The 21,542-nt window shown below is 37.7% G+C and overlaps 3 protein-coding genes across 3 annotated transcripts; all 3 read right to left on the bottom strand.

Moving 5' to 3' along the window:
* Positions 1–97: 97 nt before the first annotated feature.
* LOC146497850 (C-C motif chemokine 20-like) lies at positions 98–3,529 on the bottom strand. The gene is made up of 4 exons (XM_085139389.1): positions 3,295–3,529; positions 3,051–3,159; positions 2,516–2,590; positions 98–2,427 (listed from the first exon to the last, which is right to left on the bottom strand). Exons 1-4 carry the CDS (start codon positions 3,359–3,361, stop codon positions 2,388–2,390), a joined length of 291 nt encoding a protein of 96 aa, XP_084995515.1. The 5' UTR covers positions 3,362–3,529; the 3' UTR covers positions 98–2,387.
* A 4,418-nt stretch (positions 3,530–7,947) lies between these two features.
* Positions 7,948–9,997, bottom strand: LOC146497849 (C-C motif chemokine 20-like). The gene is made up of 4 exons (XM_085139388.1): positions 9,425–9,997; positions 9,229–9,337; positions 9,057–9,131; positions 7,948–8,968 (listed from the first exon to the last, which is right to left on the bottom strand). Exons 1-4 carry the CDS (start codon positions 9,489–9,491, stop codon positions 8,920–8,922), a joined length of 300 nt encoding a protein of 99 aa, XP_084995514.1. The 5' UTR covers positions 9,492–9,997; the 3' UTR covers positions 7,948–8,919.
* A 6,392-nt stretch (positions 9,998–16,389) lies between these two features.
* On the bottom strand, positions 16,390–17,446 carry LOC146497848 (C-C motif chemokine 20-like). Its single transcript, XM_085139387.1, has 4 exons — positions 17,246–17,446; positions 17,049–17,157; positions 16,880–16,954; positions 16,390–16,792 (listed from the first exon to the last, which is right to left on the bottom strand). Exons 1-4 carry the CDS (start codon positions 17,409–17,411, stop codon positions 16,753–16,755), a joined length of 390 nt encoding a protein of 129 aa, XP_084995513.1. The 5' UTR covers positions 17,412–17,446; the 3' UTR covers positions 16,390–16,752.
* Between the last annotated feature and the right edge of the window lie 4,096 nt (positions 17,447–21,542).

The raw sequence follows: 21,542 nt of genomic DNA, 5'->3' as shown, positions 1-21,542 counted from the left end.
TGTCATTTAGTCACCAAGTCCCATGTCCGTGTACCCCCGCCTCCCAAGTCTCTCTGTATTATTCATAGCAAAGCACTCTGTGCAGTGGTGCAGAAGAGTGTAGGTGATGTAATAGTGGCCGTGAGCGTGGCTACGGACTGTCATTTGGGATGGATTCATGCGACAGGAGAAAACGCTCGGTTTGTTCAGCCTTGTTGGCATCGCCAAAAGGCGCAGCTGATGGCAAGAGACAATAAATAAATAAAAGTGTCATCACAGTTTTGTTGAAATTAAACTTGGAAAGTTATCCAAACCATAAAATGTATAAAGGGAACAGTGTGAAAGCCCACATCGTGTGAACCAGTGTGTAAGAAGCTGGGATGCTGAGAGACACGAGAAGAAACCTCGGGAACAGACTTGAACTGGAAACAAATCCAAGTGTTATTGAAACGTTGTTTCACAGCACCTCAAAGCGACACTACCCCCATCTAGTGCTGAGCTGTACACACAGCCTCCCTCTGTAACGACTGTGGAAATCATGTATCATTTATTTAGCATAGAGTAGCTGAGGGAAACTGACCAACCGCAGCCGAGTATTTTGGTTAGCTTTAATTTTTAATTGATCTTGTTTTTTGTTTTTTTGGTTTGTTTTTTACAGAAGTGCATTCCTTGTCATTAATCTTTAAAAATTTAAAATGCTTTGGAGCATTACAGAAAAAAACAACAACATTACAGTGTTACAGTTAAATCATTTCCAACCCTGGCTTTGGTTTGGTGCAATTAAAAGTGCTACATAAATTGGGAATTATCAATTTACAGTTCTCTTTCATGGAGCTAGACTAAAGTGGTCTCGAACCAATTTTTTTTTTTCTTTGGACATCGGCTGCTTTTTCACTTCTGACCATGTTCTATGAAGGATTCAAGCATAAAAAGGGCAGCGAACTCCAAGGATGAACCAGTGTTGTGTCGACAAATAACAGACAACTTGTTAAAGAACAAATGTTAAAAATGATCTTTACCCACTTTGTTATAAGCTGCTTTCTTTAAAAGACTCTATGATAATGATGATAGTAAGTGGTGTTGGGAATTATGATCACAGATAAGTATTGTCAGATTTTGGCCTCATCGTGATAGAGAACAGAATAAAAGACGGCCAACATCCAAAGAAGAACTTTGAATGTCCTTCAAGCTTTGAGAATTATTCCTGCAGACTACTTAGAGATTAAGAGAAAGCTCCATGAAGAGAGTTCAGCCTGTGTTGAAGAATAAAGCCGGTCACACTTTGTACATGTTTTTGCTTTATATACTTTATATAGACTCTATTTCTATTTATGTCTGTACATGTTTCAATAAATCGTTGCACATATCTCTCACTTTTCTAGCTAATTTTAAAGAAATTAGGGTGGGCTTAAGACCTTTGCACAGTATTGTATTGAAAATGTGTTCCTGACAGCACTTTGCAGCTGTACAGTCCTTTTGTATTTCTTATTTTGTCTACTTAAAAATCTTTCCCTCACTGCCATATTACATTATTACCATTAAAAAGATAAATTGCCGTTCTTTAATATTTACTCCATGTCTTACCCACAGACGCTTACCACTGCAGCCAAGTTTATCGTAGTGAGTAAAACTTAACACTAAAATCAATCAAATTTTAAGAAAATCTAATTTTGATAACTCTCTGCTGCCTATAGGCTGTTTCTGAATGAGCCTCAGTTCCTTGCATGCACAGAATCCAGCAAAATATAATTAAGATAAGACGAGAAATACTTTATTTATGCCAACAGCTGGGAAATGACTGTTTTTATTAAATGTGTAATGTGTAACGAGGTATTATACTAAGTCAAAGGTCAAACAAGCTTACCACAGAAAAGCTAGAGATAAAAATCAGGACAGATTTCTCATCTAACTGTCAACAAAGAAATACCTGCTCTGCAACGTTCTTTAAAGAAACAGTTCCCACATTGTCTTTCTGCTGATGTCACTGGAAATTTACCTATTAATCTTTAATGACTTCCTAGGTTTTTTATCACGTGACACAGAACTTCCAGAAAACTTCTCACAGTGAGAACTTTCAGAGCTGGAATCTTTCAGCATGAGAAGATAAACAAAGAACTAAGATAAAAGGAGGTATGCAGTGTCACATGTTAATGTAAATTCAACAGCACACAAGCAGAAGTGGTTTTAGATCTGAACAGGTACTCAATGTTTCCCTGAAACCACACAACCACTAATGGAACTGGTTACTCTTTCTCACCACAGCTTAATTCATGGACAACTCTTATATTTACAATGAATACAGACATTTAAATATTACAGAATCTCTTAAAACTGAGCTGATATCTGCAGCATATATGTCATTTGCAGCAGGCTCCATAAGACGCCGTTCACTATAAAACAGTCAGGAATCACTGGCTGCTGAGCTGGTGGATCCTCTGCGCTTTATTCCTAAAATGATGATAGATGGAGTTACTTCTCCTGCTGTTTATTAGAAAATCACAGCGTTTGCTCTTTATTCTGTTTCTAAAAATCTCACCTTATGCGATCGACACAGTTCATCACCCAGTTCAGAGCTGGATTGGCGCATGCTTTCCCCTTCTTTGTGTGGAAACTACATTAAAATAAAGCAATATGTAAATATATTTACACCCACAGTAAACACTAATGTCGTGTCAAGATTTTTTTAATTTTTTTTTTTTATCTTTAACCTCCTAGGACCTGGGATCCACATATGTGGACATCACATTTTTGGTTGTCTACACCAAAATACAACATTTTGCTCTAATTTTTTTTTTTTATCTTTAACCTCCTAGGACCTGATATCCACTTACGAGGACATTATACTGCCTCTCTTTTATCAAAATTTAAAAACGAATATCCTCATATGTGGCTCTCATTTTTCTTGGAAACAAAAATCAGGTTAAAAAAAAAATCTGGTGATTCTTTGTTTTTGCATTCATCAGGTCCCAATCAGCCCGAATATCAAAGAGAAATTAAAAAAGCATGCCGTGGAAGAGTTCAGGTCTTAGGAGGTTAAAGCAGTTTGTTAAAGTATTTGTAATGATGCTCACATGATGGCATTGATGGGACACATCTCTGTGACAGTCTGGACTGAGTACCCCTTGATGGCTGAACATGGTAATCTGCCTGTCATGTACCTTCGACAGCAGTAACGATAAGCTGTGAAAGGAAAGAAAATGTGTTTATTTAAAATATGTGTCTACCACATCCAGGTAGTGGAGATGCTTATGTGTAAATGTGATTAAACAGAAAAAAAATCAAAGAAAATAAGACACGAAAGCCACAAATACAAACCTGCTGATGTGTTTGCAGTCAGACAAACAGTAAGTGCGATCACCACCACAGCTCGGATTGGCAGCATGTCTTCTTCGTTTGTGTTGGCAGCAGTGACTCTGATGATGAAACTGTCTCGCCTTTTCAGGTGGAGTCAGAGAGGTTGTGCTGGTAAAACTGCTAATCTCAGCAGCCTCATTTATACCTCAGCTCTAAACCCATCAAGACACGTGACATCATCACAAAAAGTCCCAGCATTTTCCCGAGTTAAAGATAAAAAAAGAGGAACAAGTGGGAACAGGTGGAACAGGTGGACCAGGTGGGAGGGGCTATAAATACAAACTACACTGTGTTACTGTCTGCATACCTTTGTATTGACTTTAGTAAACATGCAAATATGTGTGCACATGTTTATTTCACAGATGATATCAGTAAAAAACAAACATTCATGATGACATATTTCCAAGCAGGCGAGGAAAAGATGGTGTTCTTGTTCCAGCAAAATTATTAAATGTTAAAAATTTAATATCAGTGCAAAAAAGTGTTCTGTCTAACTGTTCTATATGCATGTATATCTAGGATCATTTTTAGTTTTTTTTTTCATTTCTAGGCTTCAAACGTCTGTCCAGAAAAAGAATCCAAACTTTAAAATGATGAATGAATAAATAAAGCAAGCAGTATTTGGGAGGATGATGACTGGCATACCACTGGGACCACCGTCACCTTCACCCTCCACATCTTCTCGAGCTCTTCTCTGAGCCCTTGGTATTTCTCGAGCTTCTCGTGTTCCTTCTTCCTGATGTTGCTGTCATTCGGAACCGCTACACCGATCACTACGCCCGTCTTCTTCTGTTTGTCTACCACCACTATGTCCGGTTGGTTAGCCACCAGCATTTTGTCCGTCTGTATCTGGAAGTCCCACAGGATCTTAGCTCGGTCATTCTCCATCACCCTTGGGGGCATCTCCCATTTTGACCTCGGGACATTTTCTTCCCACAGAAAGTTGACTTAGTAAATCTGTAGAAGCTTTTTTACACTGTCATAATTTATGACTTTAAGCTGGGTGTATATAATAATGAAATCATATAAAATCACAGGAGGACCCTTCGGTGTGTAGTGCAGAGTACCAGCAGTGGGTGGCAGTGCACAGCAGCACATGAAGGACTCGCCACATGACCACTGTGTATCCATGCCATCTAAAAATCACTTCCACTCGCATACTGATGTGGCCTAAAGCTACATTTGATTATCAAAGTGTTGTATGCTCAGAAACGATCTCAGATGTTTCCAGGTAACAGGCCACATATAATAATGTTTCCGCTGCAGATGTAAGGTAAGATTCATATTAGCATCATAATATGGTAATACTATCCTAATATGTTAAAACATTAACCCATATTACCTTATTGTTATGAGGTTACAACCACTTTAAAGTCAGTATATAAAAATTCAAATGCACAGTTCTTACAATTTTATTGCTAGCATCATATTGTCCTCGATATACTGCTGTACTAACTGGTATTGTTTTATTGGCATATGTTGTTTCTACATTTCCCACTATTCCCATTTTCTGTTCTCTTATCACCCAATTAGTCTAATATTGGTTTTTGTCAAACAATTGTGATTCATGATATGACCTTGATATTACTTTAGTAATTAGTAATAACGTCCTCTTTCTGTGTTATTACCGGGTTCCTTCCACCTCATTACCCCACTGTTGCATCATTATTACCAGCCTGCAGTAAAAAGTGCAACTAAACACCATCAGAGCTGATGATATCTTGTCTGCACAGAAATACCTGTTTTGATACAGGCTTTAAATAAACAGCCTGTGACTTCCTCCTGCTGATATCACAGGACTTTCATCTGCTATTGTTTAACAATTAGATTGCAGCACAGAACTTCCGAGCTGGAATTTTTCACTGTTACAAACTAGGAAACAAAATAAAAGGAGGAATGCAGCGCCACGTGTTAAATATGAAAAAAATTCAACAGCACATAACTGTTTAGACCTGCAACAGGTACTCATTTTATTTAAATGTATGTATAAAATCACAAAAACATATTCATAAATTACGCTTTTTTTGCCACAACAGTAGATGCAAAAACCAAAATCTGATATTTACAAAGTATAAATAAATATTATACAAGCTCTTAGTTTGTTTTCTGTAGCTGGCATCAGCGGCCTATTTAAAAAGCTCCAATGATCTTCTATTTCTGCAGCTGTGAGCTGCGCTGGTGGATCCTCTGCGCTTTATTCCTAAAACGATGATAGATGGAGTTACTTCTCTTGCTGTTTATTAGAAAATCAGAACACTTGCTCTTTATTCTGTTTCTAAAAATCTCACCTTATGTGATCGATAGCATCAATCACCCACTTCAGAGCTGGATTAGCAGTGACTCTGATGATGAATGTCTCGCATTTTCAGGTGGCTCTTCAGGTGGAGTCAGAGAGGTTGTGCTGGTGATGTGCTGATCACAGCAGCCTCATTTATACCTCAGCTCTGCACGAACTAGAAAAACCCCAGCTTTCCAAGTTAGAAATACAAATAAAACAAAACAGGTGGAACATGTGGGAGGGACCTATAAATACACATGGATCCATGGATCTGCAGGCTTCCAAAACTGCACTGATTATGGAATGTTGTGATATTTATAGATCACTTTTCACGCTAACCAAATAGATTGCAACCAAATATGTGCAGAGGCTTACTATTTCACAGATAATATTAGTTTGAAAAAATCCCAGGTATGATTAAATGTCTGTTTCAAAACTATTTAAAGATAAAGTAGGCGAGGTCAGATTTTTCTTCTTATTCCAGGAAAATGACCCCAGATCCAGCAGCAACAAGCCATACAGCACCTGATGTAAAGTACTCAATAAAAGACAAGCTTATGAAAAACTCAAGTGTACCAGGGTAAATATACACTACATTTAAAGTTTTTTAAATAAAAGTAACAAACTATATTGAACTCAATAGATCTGATTTCATTTTTTTAGTCTTGCTGAAAACTTTTTAGTTGTGTTTTTAAGAAGAACACTAAACTACTGAGTTTTAAATCAACAAAGATAGACAAAATTCTGATAAGTAAATGAGCCTAAAGGACACAGTTTCTTAATAGTAAAAGAGATACTGACCCTCCAAACATCCGACCCATCATCAAACCAAACAACCAGCCAACCATCCAACCAAACAACTAACAATCCAACCAACCATCCAACCAACCATCCAACCCATCATCAAACCAACCAACCAACCAACCAACCAAACAAACAACCAGCCAACCATACAAACCAAACAATTAGCAATCCAACCAACCAACCATCCAACCAACCAACCAGCCAACCATCCAACCAAACAACCATCCAACCCATCATCAAACCAACCAACCATACAAACCAAACAACTAACAATCCAACCAACCAAGCATGTGATAATTCATTCATAGAATGATTGGGATGCATTTCCAGTTCACTTGTTACCTGCAAAGATTATGGCTTTAACCAAACTAGTGTGGTTTACCTATTCAGAAGAAACAGTGTTTCAGCTAACCTTCTGCTGTGTCCTCTTCATTTTATTTATTCTACATTAAATAAATGTAGTTTTATCAGCTAAATGATTTGTAAAGGAAGGGTCCATGTGTTGCCACGGTGCAGTGGTTAGTACAGCAGCCAAACAGATGAAAAGTCCCAGGTTGCCAGCTGGGAGCAATACAAGCCAAACCTCTGAGAATGGGGAAATACATACCACTGAAACTACAAGTTTATTTTCAACCACACAGGAATATTGTAATTAGATGAACAAGAAAGTTCAGGTTGCTAGAATTCTTGACTAAATGAGGAGCTCTTTTTGAAGTCAGCAACAAAAGTCAAAAGCTGAGAATTTTCAGAAAGGCATTGCATCATGTTGTTCTGATGTCTTAAGGTTTATCAATGTTTTCTTTTTTAGAGTGAAAAACAAACCTATCTTTTAATTTTGTGCATAAAGTTGACCTAGTAAATCTTTAGAAAAATGTTTGCAGTGCCACAATTTTTTCATTACTTTATTTTTGAGCCGGGTTTGTAATAGTGAACTTATAATGCATAGAATCCCTGCAGTGTGTCCCCTCAGTGTACCAGCAGCCCCACTTGATCATATCCACGTCATTGTGTTGTGTTAAGTGAGTAATTGTTAAAAAGTCAAACAGGATATCAGATGAAGCACGATTACCTTCTAAAAATGAATTTTATTCACATAATTTTGTGGTGTAATGTTAAATAATATTATTAAAGTGTAAAGCAACAATGTTAAAGTACTTGAGGGAGGAAATTTGCCCAAATTGAAAACGAGCTCCCTCTGCACACAGCTGCAGCAGCTTTTCTTTCTCCAAGTTTCATGAGTACATAATGTAGCTAGTCTTTTGTTTTTAAATATAATGCAAAAGTGAAATGTACAGGAATGCAGCAAAGATGGTCACAGGAAGCTGAACCAGCCAAGCAGAGTGTGTAGGTGCAGTTCTGTTTGAGGACCTGGACTTCCCCTATTGTAGACTCCTCCCTGATCTCTGGCAGCTCTGTGGTTCTGGCAGGGCCGACGGAAAATTTCACCTGTCTTTGCCCGCAGGTAGGACTGTGGAAATGTCTCAGCAACTTCCTTGTTGGTTATCTGCCATTAATCAGGTGTTGTTGTCAAGGTCATGTGAATATTTTAACATTTTCTGTTCGAAAGTACAGAGAAGTTTTTTTTTAAAATGTTTTTTAATTGTAGAAAATTAAGGAGAAATTTGTGATTATGAATTTTGTAGCACTGATTTCTCCTTATTACACATAAACTGCCACAGATGTTTCCAGTGTTATAACAAAAGAGGAAAACCACACACACGTGTGTTTAGTATTGACTGTTATTGACAGTCAATAAATCAGTGCATTCTTGAATGAGTGAGCAAAGAGTCTGTTACCATCAGCTCAACTGCCACCTGCTACCTGGCTAGACTTCCTTGGCTTCACTCCAGAATCATGTGACTGGCATAGACAAACTGAGGCAGTTAATCATCACATTACTTCAAGTTTAAAGTTGAATGGGGTATTAACACTAAAGTGGATAGAAAACAGGCAGTTATGCATTTTGCAGCTCTAATTTAGGCCTTCTAAGCCTTCCACTTCATCATAGCTGATGAAATACCTGCTCTACTACATGCTTTACATAAACAGCTCCCACAACTTCCTCCTATGAGAGGTTTCGTCAGTTATTGTTTAGCTGTTTTCTAGGTTTCATGTTATGACACAAATTTGTAGAGCTGGAACTCTGGAAAGATAAAATGAGGAATGCAGTATCACGTGTTTAGTGTGAAAAAATTCAACAGCGCATACGTGGTAATAGTTTTAGACCCACAAGAGGTACTCATTTTATTTCAATGTATGTATAAAACCACAAAAACAATTGCATAAATTACTCTTTTTTAACACAACAGTACACGCACAAAACCAAAATATTACAATTACAAAATATAAATTAATATTATAGACCTCTTAAAACTGAGCTAATATGTCCATTTTTTGACAACATCTTTCTTATTTACAGCAGGCTCCACATGATGGAGTTCACTGGACTATAAAACAGTTGCTGGATGCAAAGATGCAAAGACTTAAAAAGCTTCAATGATCTTCTATTTCTGCAGCTGTGAGCTGCGCTGGTGGATCTTCTGCGCTTTTTTCCTAAAATGATGACAGATGGAGTTACTTCTCTTGCTGTTTATTAGAAAATCAGAACATTTGCTCTTTATTCTGTTTCGAAAAATCTCACCTTATGCGATCAATAGCGTCAATCACCCACTTCAGAGCTGGATTGGCGCATGCTTTCCCCTTCTTTGTGTGGAAACTACATTAAAATAAAACGATATGTTAATATTTGTGCACCCACAGTAAACACTAGTTTCTTTAAAGCAGTTTGTTAAAGTAATTGTAATGATGCTCACATGATGGCATTGATGGGACACATCTCTGTATCAGTCTGGACTGAGTACCCCTTGATGGCTGAATATGGTAATCTGCCTGTCATGTACCCTCGACAGCAGTGAGGATAAGCTGTGAAAGAAGGAAAGACAATTTGTGACTAAACAAGAAACAAATCATAGAAAGGCAAGAAAGGACAAGAAAGCAACAAATACAAACCTGCTGATGTGTTTGCAGTCAGACAAACAGTAAGTGCGATCACCACCACAGCTCGGATTGGCAGCATGTCTTCTTCGTTTGTGTTGGCAGCAGTGACTCTGATGATGAAACTGTCTCACTTTTCAGGTGGAGTCAGAGAGGTTGTGCTGGTAAAACTGCTAATCTCAGCAGCCTCATTTATACCTCAGCTCTAAGCGCATCAAGACATGTGACATCATCACAAAAAGTCCCAGCAGAGGTACAAGTAGGAGGGGCGTATGAATCCACATGGATCCACACAATGGCAGTGTTTGGAAACATTTGTTTTGATTATGGAAATTTATGGAACAACTTTTATTTAACACTTTTCCAGGCTGACAGTGTTTATGCACATACACACACCTGTCACAAAAAGGTAGTGTGGTTACTCATTAACTGTGTAAAAAAGTGCAACTTTTGGGAGGAATTGATTTCAAACCAGCTCATATTCAAACCAGCTCAGTAGGAAGCAAGGAATTATAATCATGGGCAATTTAAAAGAAAAACATTGCGTCATACATATTAATTGTTGCATTAACACACCCTGACCTGACAAAGACTGCCAGCAGTGCAATGTGGGGAATTTTATAAGGCGTTGCTCCTTTTTGTGACTCTCAGCATTGACAACACAAAAGCGTCATTCTTAAATTAGGGAAATGTCACTGGTTTAAACATAGATACAACCATTGATTTTTACTGGTCAGAATCCAAAAGGCAGAGACAAAAATTCAATTATAAACCTGTCACTATTTTATTACCCAAGTGTGATATTTTATATATGGTATTTGTATTCAAATACAAGGACACATAAGTGTCTGTTTTAATAAAACGAACAATGTGGTGTAAGACGTATCAGTGTTTCGCGTATTTGTTCATAAAAAGAACATCTTTGTTTCTCCTTTGTGGTGTTTCCATCTTTATCTTTTGTTAGGAAAAAGAAGAAGGAAGACGCTTGGGTTGCTCAGCCTCTGCTAAATACAACTGGAGAGCAAATAGAAGTATAGCCAAACTGTTTCATTCAAAGACACTGGAAGTATAAACTATAGCCTAACAGCACTTTATAGGCTTATGTATTACACTCCCCGCTGTTGCATATGTATTTTATTTATTCCCACTTAGATGGGAATGTGATTTGTGAGCCTTAACTGTGTTTAATGTTAAATTTAACAGTTACATTGTGTGGGAGTATATGCTTAAGTTTCCTTTCAGCATATTTTTGAGCATTCAGCACCTTTGAGGTTTTACTGAAGAATATTCTGGACTTGTCATTGTATTTTTCGCTGTTTTGGATTGTTGCAATAAAAATGTACATTGATCAAGTAAAAGGATGTAACTAATCATTGCTGTTAACGTCACCAAACATGCTAAACTGTCCATCTGAGAGATATAATCTCCCCAGCATGTCCTGTGTCTGCCCCAAGACCTCCTCCCGGTGGGACATGCCTGGAACACCTCACTCAGGAGGCATCCTTGTCAGATACCCAGGCCACCTCAAGTGGCTCCTTTCAATGTGGAGGAGCAGCAGCTCTATTCTGAGCTGCTCAAAGATAGCCAAACTCCTCACCCTATCTCTAAGGGAGAGGCCAGCTACCCTTCGGAGGAAGCTCATTTCTGCCGCTTCTACCTACAATCTTGTTTTTTCAGTCACTACCCTCATGACCATAGGTGAAGTTAGGGATGTAGATCCACCGGTATAATGAGAGCTTCGCTTTTACATTCTCTCTTCACTATGACAGACATGTACAGCGTCTGCATAACTGTAGCTGCAGAACCAATCTGTCTGTCGATCTCCGGCTGCCCTCTCCCTTCACTCGTGAACAAGACGAGATACTTAAACTCATCAACTTGGGGCAGTAACTCACCCCCGACCCAGAGAGGTAATTCCACCCTTTTCTGGCTGATGACTATGACCTCAGACTTGGAGGTGCTGATGAACCACATCATCTGCAAAAAGCAGATACGAGATTCTGAAAGCAAAGTGGAAGCATTTTGCCACTTGACTACTGCTATAAATTCTGTCCATAAAACTTATGATCAGAATCAGCCCTGATGGAGTCCAACACCCACCAGCAACATGTCTAACTTATTTGCCAGCTATGCAGACCAAGGTCTTGCAATAGAAGTATAAGGATTGATCGGCTCTTAGATGCCCCATACCCCCAGAGCAACTCCCACAGGAAACTCCGTGGACACGGTCAAATGTGCTTTTGAGACTGAGATCACTACAATCACTCTAGATCTCTAATATTTATTCTATTCTTTATCATCGTATCATCATAAATACAAAATATAATAAAAACTAAACTGAAACTAGCAAACCCACTCTGTCTGTGTGAGTGGGTTTGCTTCAGACCTATCTTTTCCCGTGTTATGACAGATTTTTCTTACCATTGTGTAATTAACTGTTATTTCATATCTGCTACAGGTAGATTTTCTGAATGAGCCTTGCTTTCAAGCAAGGAAAGATTTTTCATTGGTGGAGATTTGATAGACCAGTGTCCATAAAATTTTATGCTTTTTCCACATCAATGATGTCATCCTGGGCTATGGAAAATATGTGTTTTCTATGTGCAGCCAAAAAAAAGAAGAAGAAGAAGAAATAACTGTCTTACAGCAGCCGATTAAACAGAAAATACAAAAAGGTTTACACCGCAGTAATTCAAAATCTGGCACAAATAGGAGATTAAATATAAAATGAATGCCGGTATTGTAACCCACACAGGAACAAAAGTATAGATACACGCCTATTAAATGTTTTGGTAGCCTACACCAGGGGTGTCCAACTCCAGGCCTCAAGAGCCGGTGTCCTGCAGGTTTTAGATGTGTCCTTGATCCAACACAGTAGATTTAAATGGCTAAATTACCTCCTCAACATGTCTTGAAGTCTATGAAAGTCTATGTCTATAAAAATGTAAGAGCACGTGTCAGCTGACTTTCTAGAAACTAAATGATCATCTACAATTATTCCAACTCACTTGTCTTCATGGTGGGACTGTTTAACCTTTAAGAAAACATCATATCATGTTAACTGTAAACACAGAGAAATATTTGCGAAGTAGAAAGTAATTTACGCTGTCACAATAAAAAGTGTGGTTTAAAAAACCACAACGAAACCTCCACAGCCAAAACCCAGCAAAAAAAGCATTTCCTTTAGAATTATAATGGACCAAACTGTAGTAAAATACAGGAACTTTAAATGTGTACATAAGCTTAGTATTTGGGTATTTTTTTTTGAAAGAACTTAAAAAAGACACATGTTAGCACAAGGTTTTTAAGGTGTTGTTCCTCTTTGTGAATTTCAACATGCACTTAAAATGTAAAATACCTAAAAATAACTAATGCAGTGTGTGACATTTAGAAGCATGTGGGGAAAAGTGTTTGAAGAGGATCAGGTATTTCACTGAAGACCTTCGTGCTCTTGCTGAATGTGGGCGCTACACGTGGGTTGCTTTGAGGTTATACGAAGGTTTTAGGGCAAAGGGGCTTATTTTATACCGAAGACCGATGCAAGAAGGGAAAAGCTGTGCATTTGAACCACTGAAATAGGCCACGATGCACGGACTATAAATGCAATTGCTTACTATAAACCTTCCACCAAAGCCACCTCATGTCTTGGTTACATATTTCTCATTTCTCATTTCTGGTTATTACACATAAACTACCGCAAGTGGCAATCGGCTCTAGCTTGATACAGAAGGGGAAGTCCACACAAGTGTATTAGGTGTTGACTGACAAAAGACAAAGACAGAAAAGTCAGTAAATCAGTGCATTTCTGCGTGAGTGAGCGAAGAGTCTGTATCCATCAGGTCAGGCGTCTACCCATTATAACAGCCAAGGCTGTCATGGTCCTCCCGTGCATCGCTGCCATTCTCTCTCTCCTTCTTTATCACTATGAGTGTGTGGATGTGTTTGTACATGTGTGCCTAACCATGCTTTGTCTTGCAAGGGTTTGATCCTTCCAGAATTCCCACCTTCCACTTGGGCACACCTGACACAATCAAGCTCACCTGTTTGTCATGTGCTGATCAACCTGCCACTACTTATACTGGGAGAGATCCTTTAGTCTGCGTCTGAGTGTTGAATTAACCATGTTATTGAGACCTGCTCGAGTCTGCCGCTTGTGTTCCTCTACGATTATTCACTTGTCCCTCTCTTCTGTGGAGAAGTTATCCTGCTGAGAGAAATCTGTGCGAGAGCGAGGGGTGGAGAAAAGTTTGTTCCTCTTCACGTGCGATTGGAGCTCAGTATGATTTGCGTTCATGAGCACTGCAAATAAACTCATTCAATTATGACAAAGTAATGTGATGGTTACACAAAGTAACACATTACTTGAGTTTGCTTTCATAGGTTATTAACATGGAGAGAAAACAGGGAGTCATGCATTTTGCAGCCCGGATTCCTGGTTATTGCATAGAAACTATCTCAGGTGTTTCCAGGTTTTAAAAGACATCAATTGACAGAATATTTACACAGTTACCTTCAAACACATGCTGGGGATGTAAGGTACGTTTCATTTCATCATCATAATATAATAAAACGTTTCTAATATATTAAAGCATCAACCAGTATTACCTTATTATTATGAGGTTACTACCACTTTAAAGTTAGTATATAAAACTGTACATGCATAGATATCACTATTTTATTCCTAGCAGTTATATATTCTTATTAATATATTACACTATATATTATAATATTTCTGATTTGCATTGCTTCACAGAGATTATTACATCCAGTTTATGACCCCTTATTACCCAATTAAATAAACTGCAATTTAATATTATGCAGTTCAAACCCTTATTGCTGTATTACTTTGTTATTACATGAATGTTACTTTAATAATTAAGTGGTAGCTAATGACACCATGTCAACAGAAATACCGGTTCCTTCTTCAGCTCCCATGACTTCCTCCTACTCATGTCACAGGACTCTCATCTGTCACTGTTTAACTATTAGCAGCACAGAACTTCCAAAGCTGGATGTTTTCACCACAGAAAACAACAGCACACAAGCAGATCTGGCACATGTGCTCATTTTATTTCAGCATTTATATGAAACTACAAAATCCTATCTTACATTTACAAAGAATATAAAATTAAAATATTACACAAGCTTTTAAAACTGAGCTGATATTGCTGTTGTTTAACAACATATTTGTCATTTGCAGCAGGTTCCACGAGACGGACGTCAGTGGAAGATAAAAGAGTGAAGTGTTTCTTTAGCTGGCATCCACCGTGTGCATAAAAAGCTCAGATGGTCTTCTTTTTCCGCCCCTGTGAAGTGTGCTGGTGGATTTTCAGTGCTTTATTCCTAAAATGACGATAGATGGAGTTACTTCTCTTGCTGTTTTTTTTAGAAAATCAGAACACTTGCTCTTTATTCTGTTTCTAAAAATCTCACCTTATATGATCGACGGCGTCAATCACCCACTTCAGAGCTGGATTGGCATCATCATATTGGTGTGTTTGTACTGTACAGCACTGATGTTATTATGTTTGAGCAATTCAGTTTAAGTGAATAGTCCATTTGTTTCAAGGCTATTTCTACTCAACGTTCATCCTATCCCATATGGAAAAGAAATAGTAAAAACTTATATGATTTACTCATGAAAGTGGCCACTTTCTCATTACTTTCATATATTGTTTTAGTAAGTATCCAAAACATACAAGTTTCATTATAATTCTTCAAGGGATCTTATATCTGTTTTCACTCTTGTATGCTTTTCATACAAGTTTCATACAAGACAGATACAAACTTTATAAGATTTATATATATCTTTTCCATATGGGATGAAGCATTCCTTATGTTCTAAAAGATCAAATCCAGAGTACTTGTTGGTCTGACCCGAGTCAAACTTAAGTTGGCATTAAAAAAAATCCTCTGTTTATGGCCTCTCTTGACATCAACAGATGTGTCCAAATTTTAATTATGTCTTCAAAACATGCCATGTTTCTGTGACAACAGGCCATCAGGAGACATAAAATGATAAAAAGAATGTGGGATTATAGATGTGAGCAGATTCTTCAGTGGGGAGAAAAGCAAAGCGGAGAAAATGAGAGATACCGATTTAATTGTACCGCTTCCTCTGACTGATAGGGGACTGCGGCAGGCGTTTTTAATGGGTCTTTTTGTTTGATCTGTGATACTAACGACATTAACGGTGTCTGCTTTCGACTCAGTCTGCTCTTTTACTTGTTGGATGAATATGTAAAACGCTTCACTATGGCATCATAAGACTTTAAAGAAATAACAGAAATAACATTGTCTGCATATCAATAAGAGAGAGTTTGGGGTTTTGTTTGTTTGTTTGGGGATTTTTTGGCACTTTGTTTCAATTTTTTGAGACTGTGTGACTGTCAGTCCATGAATTTCTTATTATATCTATCTTATTTTATCATAATAAATAGAGAGCATAATAAAATATATCATCTGTAATATGCCCTTATCTCATATCTGCTACATGTAGATTGCTTTTTTCTGAGTGAACCTTGCTTCCAAGCAAGGTAAGATTTTTTTTTTTTACTTTGCGGAGACGTGATGGATGAATGCCCATCGAATTCTGTGCTTTTCCACATCAAATATATCAACTTAGACTATGGGAAATTTGTGTAAATTACTTTAAAAATGTCCATTTGTGGTGCCGTGTGGCCAAAAAAATGTTGATGCCTTGTTTGAACATTTAAATCACAGCATTTACAATAAGTTAGAATTCTGCATTCTCAGTTTGTGATAATGTAATTAGAATATGATGAGAAATACTTTCTTTATCACAAAAGTTGGGAAGCTATTGTGTTACAGCAGCTGATTAAATAGAAAAATACGAAAAAAAAATGATGCAGTCAAAGTGTGATGCAAAAAGGAGATTGAATAAATATATATACATATAGTCAAAGTTAGAATTATTTCTGGTGTACACAGCCTAACGATAAAAAAATAAACAGCACACAAGAACAAGTTGTTTTAGACTTGGAACAGGTACTCATTTTATTTGAATGATTAGATGAAACTACAAAACCATTAATAAAACAAATGACTCTTTTTATAAATTATTTTATAAACATATAAAAGCAAAAAATAAGATTTACAAAGACGATAAAGACATAATATGATACAAGCTCTTACAACTGAGCTGAGATATGCATTGCTAAACAACACATTTGCCATTTACAGCAGGTTCTTCAAGCTGGAGTTAACTGGATTTAAAAACAGTGATGCATTGCTGGTTGCTGGCCGCAGGCTGCAGAGCTCACATAGAAAACAGTGTGCTGTAGCTGGCATCCTTAAAAAGCTCAGACGATCCTCTATTTCTGCTACAGTGAGTTGTTCTGGTGGATCTTCTGCGCTTTAGTCCTAAAAGGATGATAGATGGAGTTACTTCTCTTGCTGTTTGTTTCAAATCAGAACATTTGTTCTTTATTTTCTTTCTAAAAATCTTACCTTAAACGATCAACAGCGTCCATCACCCACTTCAGAGCTGGATTGGCGCATGCTTTCCCCTTCTTGGTGTGGAAACTGCATTAAAAGAAAGCAATATGTAAATATTTATACACCCACGGTAATCATTGAAGCTGTTTTTAACCTTTAAAATGATTTTAATGACGCTCACATGATGGCATCAATGGGACACATCTCCTTAATAGTCTGGACTGAGTACCCCTTAATTTCAACATCTCGTAATCGGCTTGTCATATATCTTCGACAGCAGTAACGATAGCCTGTGAAAAAAGGAAATATATAATAATAAATAATAGTAATAAATAAATAAAATTAAAGATGAAAAACAGAAAGGCAGCAAGTACATACCGTCAGAACTGTTCGCAGTCAGACAAATAGTGAGTGCGATCACCATCGCCATGGCTTTGATTGTCACCATGTCTTTGTTTCCGTTGACAACAGTGATTCTGATGATAAAGTTGTCTCGCCTATCTTCAAGTGGAGTGAAAGAGGGTGCACTGTTAAGCAGCTTCATTTATACCTCAGCTCTGACCACATCAATGGTGCTAGACTGTCACGAAAACCCCCCTAATTTTTTTTTTATTTTTATTTATAGAACCCAAAATTCTGTCCAACCAAGAGTGGAAACTTTTAAATGGTAAAACCTTACATAAGACCACTACAAGGGAAAAAAAAACCCTTCTAATTAAAAAGCTATTTAAAAATGTACTTTCTATAAAATAAGTGATCAATTAAACTTGTTACAACTTTGCTTGTATTTAGGGCAGGGCACAATAATTATGCATCATATTATATATTGTATTTATACAAAGAAATTTGTAAAGTACAAAATTATTAAAACTGTCACATAAAAAACAGTGTGGTTAAAAAGTATTGCTCGCTGAACTGAATTGAAATAAAAGCAAAGAAGCTTTTTGAAAAAGCTTTTTATATTATTCAGCGCTCATTGCGTCATATATTAGCCAAATACAAACTAGAAGTTGTAATTATAGGAAAACTGAAAAGAGACATATTGGGTCACACATGTTAGACATGTGACCAGCGTGACCTGCATCAACACACCCTGATAAGACAGAGCCAGCTGTGAAACATGGGACGTTTTATAAAGCGTCATTGACTCTTGACATAAACTTAAAAGAGACATACAAAATAATTATATATATATTTATAGATAGATATAAAGTATGTGACATTTAGATACAAGTGGAGATAAGAGTTTAAAGAGGATGAAAGCTTCACTGAAGACCTCCGTGCTCTGACTTCATGTGGGCCGCTACAAGTGGGTTGCTTTGAGGTTGGATCTTCTTTTCTAGGTCAGAGGAACTTATTTTATACCCAAGACCCATGTAACGACGGTAAAGCTGTGCATCTGGAGCACTGAAATAGGTCATGATGCGCTTATTGTAAGTGTAATTGCTTATCATGAAGTTTCCAACAAAACCACATCACCGAGTTCCTGCAGTTCGCAATCTCATAGTCAAACATCATTGAAAACTATATATCTATCTTTCTAATGCTTTTACTTTACTTATAATATTCTTAACAATGATATCATTAGATAAGACATATTCATCCCCCCCAAAATGGGAGATTACAGCGTTACTTACAGAAGCCAAAACATTAAAAATAATATTATTAGAATTCAATAAAAATAAATGTGATATCACAATAGAAAATGGATGGGGAAACTGAAATAAAATCAATAAAACAAACTCATTTAAACAGAAAATACAGAAAAGTAAATATATTTTTGATTTTTCAAGACCATCTTAATTCAACAAAATTCTGTGAGAGTTTGCTGTCAGTGTAAATGTTCCTCCTGTTCCCCAGATGAAAGAGTCCCTCAAATAAGATAAGATGAGAAGAGATGAGAAGAGATAACATAACATAACATTACATAAGATGCGATGAGAGTAGATAAACTGTTTAATTAAACAGAAAATACAGAAATGTGACAGCCATTTTTACAGAATGGGACTTTGCTTTAGTATTAAACTGTACAGCTAGCACTGTATCTTGTTGAATCCATTCCATGACAAATTAAGGCACTTCTGAATGCAAAAGCGGATCCAAACCGGTACTTCAAAAGAGAATAGTGCGATGTCTATCACAGCAGGAGAAGATCAAGTGTAACTAATGACATTGTTTGCTTTCTAACCATATTCGAGTAAGACATGGCAAAACATCAACAGTAAAGACTTTGAAATTAGAAAACAAGCACTGAGAACTTTCAGTGAAGGTCAACAGCTAAGATGAAAACAGCTTGCGGTTATAATCACAGATAGAAGCCCATGTCTTGTGCACATGGGCTTCTGATGTTATCTGTCTAGCAGTAACATCAACAGGATGTTTAGTTGTTTTTTTTTTCAGGGTTTCTGTACATCATGTTCCATCTTCTTGATTAGATTTAACTTATTTACAGTGAAGACCTAGCTGGATATTGTACAGTAGACTAGCAAAATTACTTTAGAAATATTATGACAGAACATCTTGTAAAATTTGCAGAATTATCTTTTGGGGGGGCGCGCGGGGGGGGGGGGGGGGGGGTTGTATTGCATTGTTACATTACAAAGCCAACCGAACCACATCCTCTGCAAAAAAAAATGAGATCGGGAATGAGACCCACTTATTACCGGCAATGCGGTCCAAGCCTCTTCAACAGTTGCATAGGGAGCGAATGGTTTGTAGCAAAGGGCCACACACCACATACCACCGAAGCACTGCCCACATGTAGACTGGTTGGGCAAACTCCCACGCACCCTCAAATATCTTTGGTAGGATAAAGAGTTGGTCCACTGTTGCACGACCAGGACAAAACCCGAATTGTTCCTCCTGTATCTGAGGTTCAACCACAAAGTCACTTTCTTTTTCAGTACCCTGGCATCGACCTTCCCAGAGAAACCGTGGAGTGTGACCCCTCTGTATTTTGAGCATACCTTCTAGTCCCCCTTCTTAAAGATGAGAACCAATCCAGTCTGCCAATCCAGAGGCACCGCCCCAGATCTCCATGCGATGTTGCAGAGGTGTATCAACTAACGGCCCTACAGTATCCAGAGCCTTCAGGAACTCAAGGCAAACCACGTCCACCACAGGGGTCCTGCTACCAAGGAGTTGTTTAACTGCCTCAGTGGCCTCGCCAAACTCCAAGAAAATGGGGATGGAGGAGGGGACTTTTGTACCATGCAGTAGTGGAGTACAACATACAGTTCTGGCTACGTGATTAAATGTTTTAAAACAAGTTCAATAACAAGCATACAGGGCTGGACTGGGACAAAAAAATCGGCCCGGGCATTTTGACTAGAGACCGGCCCACCAGGTATTATAGGAAAAACCATAAAGCCTTTGAATGAAAACAAACGCTGTTGTCACAGTGATGTACACTGTCTTGTTGGTATATATGCATCAGTCTAATAAACTTAAACCTACACCATCCTCCCTATTCTGGTATTCTAAACAGTACCCAAAAGTAGACTGCTTGGTCGAGTTAACCTCCTGAACTATCTACAACACATGGTGAAAACCTGAAATTATGACAGAGGAGACTAGAGGTGAGACATGATCATTACTGATTACTGATGACAGATTTATATTTTCATAAACCATTCATTTGCCACATCAATAAACAGCATGGCAGGGCAAAATATTTTTTCTAACATGGCAACCTTTAAAAAGTGAAAGGAGATAGAAAGACAGGTGAGAAAGAATAAAACTTAATTGACTTTTTGATGGCATTTTACACACAGTACTGGTACAGTATCTAGAAAATGTGGGAAAATACTGGCATCTTATACAGTACTTATAGCTACTTCTGAAGAAATTATGATGGGACCCTAAAAAATTACTATGAAAAGCGAGACATTTTAAATGAGAATAAGAAAGTATTTCTTTGTGCCCCCCTTTCCCTGTTTCCCTGGCTCCCCTGGCAAAACTTTGCTAGACCCGCCCCTGCACAGTTACCAGCTGTCAGCTACATAAAAAAGGATCCTGGTGTTATTTGTCTCTCAGAAACAGTTCATAACTTCCCATCAACTCATTCATGTCACCTAAAAGGTAAACCTGTTTCTCCATCACCTGTTCAGCTCTGATGATTCAGTAAGGACATCTCCTGGTTTCATCTTCATGTTTTCCTCTCACCAGATAACCAAACCATATCATGAACAGCAGCTTTACAGCTGTGGCTCCAGCAAACATCAGCTGATACTAGAAATTATTATTAAATAAATTCTAACAACAGCTAATCAAGCTTAAACGTGCAGCTGTTGTTTAGCGCGACATCCGCTGGTTTCCTCTTTCTGGCGCAAAGTGGGCGATAAACAAACAAGAGAGAAAAGCCAATCAACTGATCATTGATCAGTTTTATGATTGAAGTAGAAACAGGAGAGGGAGGGGGGAGAATGAGAGAAGAAGAGGCAGCTGTGCAGCAAAGACACAGAATAACTCCACCTTTGTGTCTTTTTCATTGTAGCTGAAGTCCGGGACAAACTGTCCCTTTTCACCTCAACACGAAATATGAGACGATTCCGTTTTTTACAGGACGGTTGGAAACTCTAATAACTAACCTTTATAAATAAAATAAGATAAAACAAGTTCAACATCATTAACATCATAGCACCCGCCCAGCAGTATAGAAACTCTGTCATGCTAG

This window comes from Neolamprologus multifasciatus, chromosome 18 (genome assembly GCF_963576455.1).
Source record: "Neolamprologus multifasciatus chromosome 18, fNeoMul1.2, whole genome shotgun sequence".
In the NCBI taxonomy this organism is placed as follows: domain Eukaryota; kingdom Metazoa; phylum Chordata; class Actinopteri; order Cichliformes; family Cichlidae; genus Neolamprologus; species Neolamprologus multifasciatus.
The sequence above is the reverse complement of the archived record's forward strand: the minus strand, read 5'-3'. Positions and strand labels throughout refer to the sequence as shown.

What these genes read in the sequence shown, in the direction of transcription:
- LOC146497848 (XM_085139387.1), bottom strand. Translation starts at nt 17,411, where the DNA reads ATGAAGCTGCTTAACAGTGCACCCTCTTTCACTCCACTTGAAGATAGG. An exon ending in TGTCCCATTGATGCCATCAT is followed by an intron (nt 16,955 to 17,048) that starts GTGAGCGTCATT and finishes CTTTTAATGCAG; the next exon opens with TTTCCACACCAAGAAGGGGA. An exon ending in GACGCTGTTGATCGTTTAAG is followed by an intron (nt 16,793 to 16,879) that starts GTAAGATTTTTA and finishes TCATCCTTTTAG; the next exon opens with GACTAAAGCGCAGAAGATCC.
- LOC146497850 (XM_085139389.1), bottom strand. Translation starts at nt 3,361, where the DNA reads ATGCTGCCAATCCGAGCTGTGGTGGTGATCGCACTTACTGTTTGTCTG. An exon ending in GACTGCAAACACATCAGCAG is followed by an intron (nt 3,160 to 3,294) that starts GTTTGTATTTGT and finishes TTCCTTTCACAG; the next exon opens with CTTATCGTTACTGCTGTCGA. An exon ending in AACTGTGTCGATCGCATAAG is followed by an intron (nt 2,428 to 2,515) that starts GTGAGATTTTTA and finishes TCATCATTTTAG; the next exon opens with GAATAAAGCGCAGAGGATCC.
- LOC146497849 (XM_085139388.1), bottom strand. Translation starts at nt 9,491, where the DNA reads ATGCTGCCAATCCGAGCTGTGGTGGTGATCGCACTTACTGTTTGTCTG. An exon ending in GACTGCAAACACATCAGCAG is followed by an intron (nt 9,338 to 9,424) that starts GTTTGTATTTGT and finishes CTTCTTTCACAG; the next exon opens with CTTATCCTCACTGCTGTCGA. An exon ending in GACGCTATTGATCGCATAAG is followed by an intron (nt 8,969 to 9,056) that starts GTGAGATTTTTC and finishes TCATCATTTTAG; the next exon opens with GAAAAAAGCGCAGAAGATCC.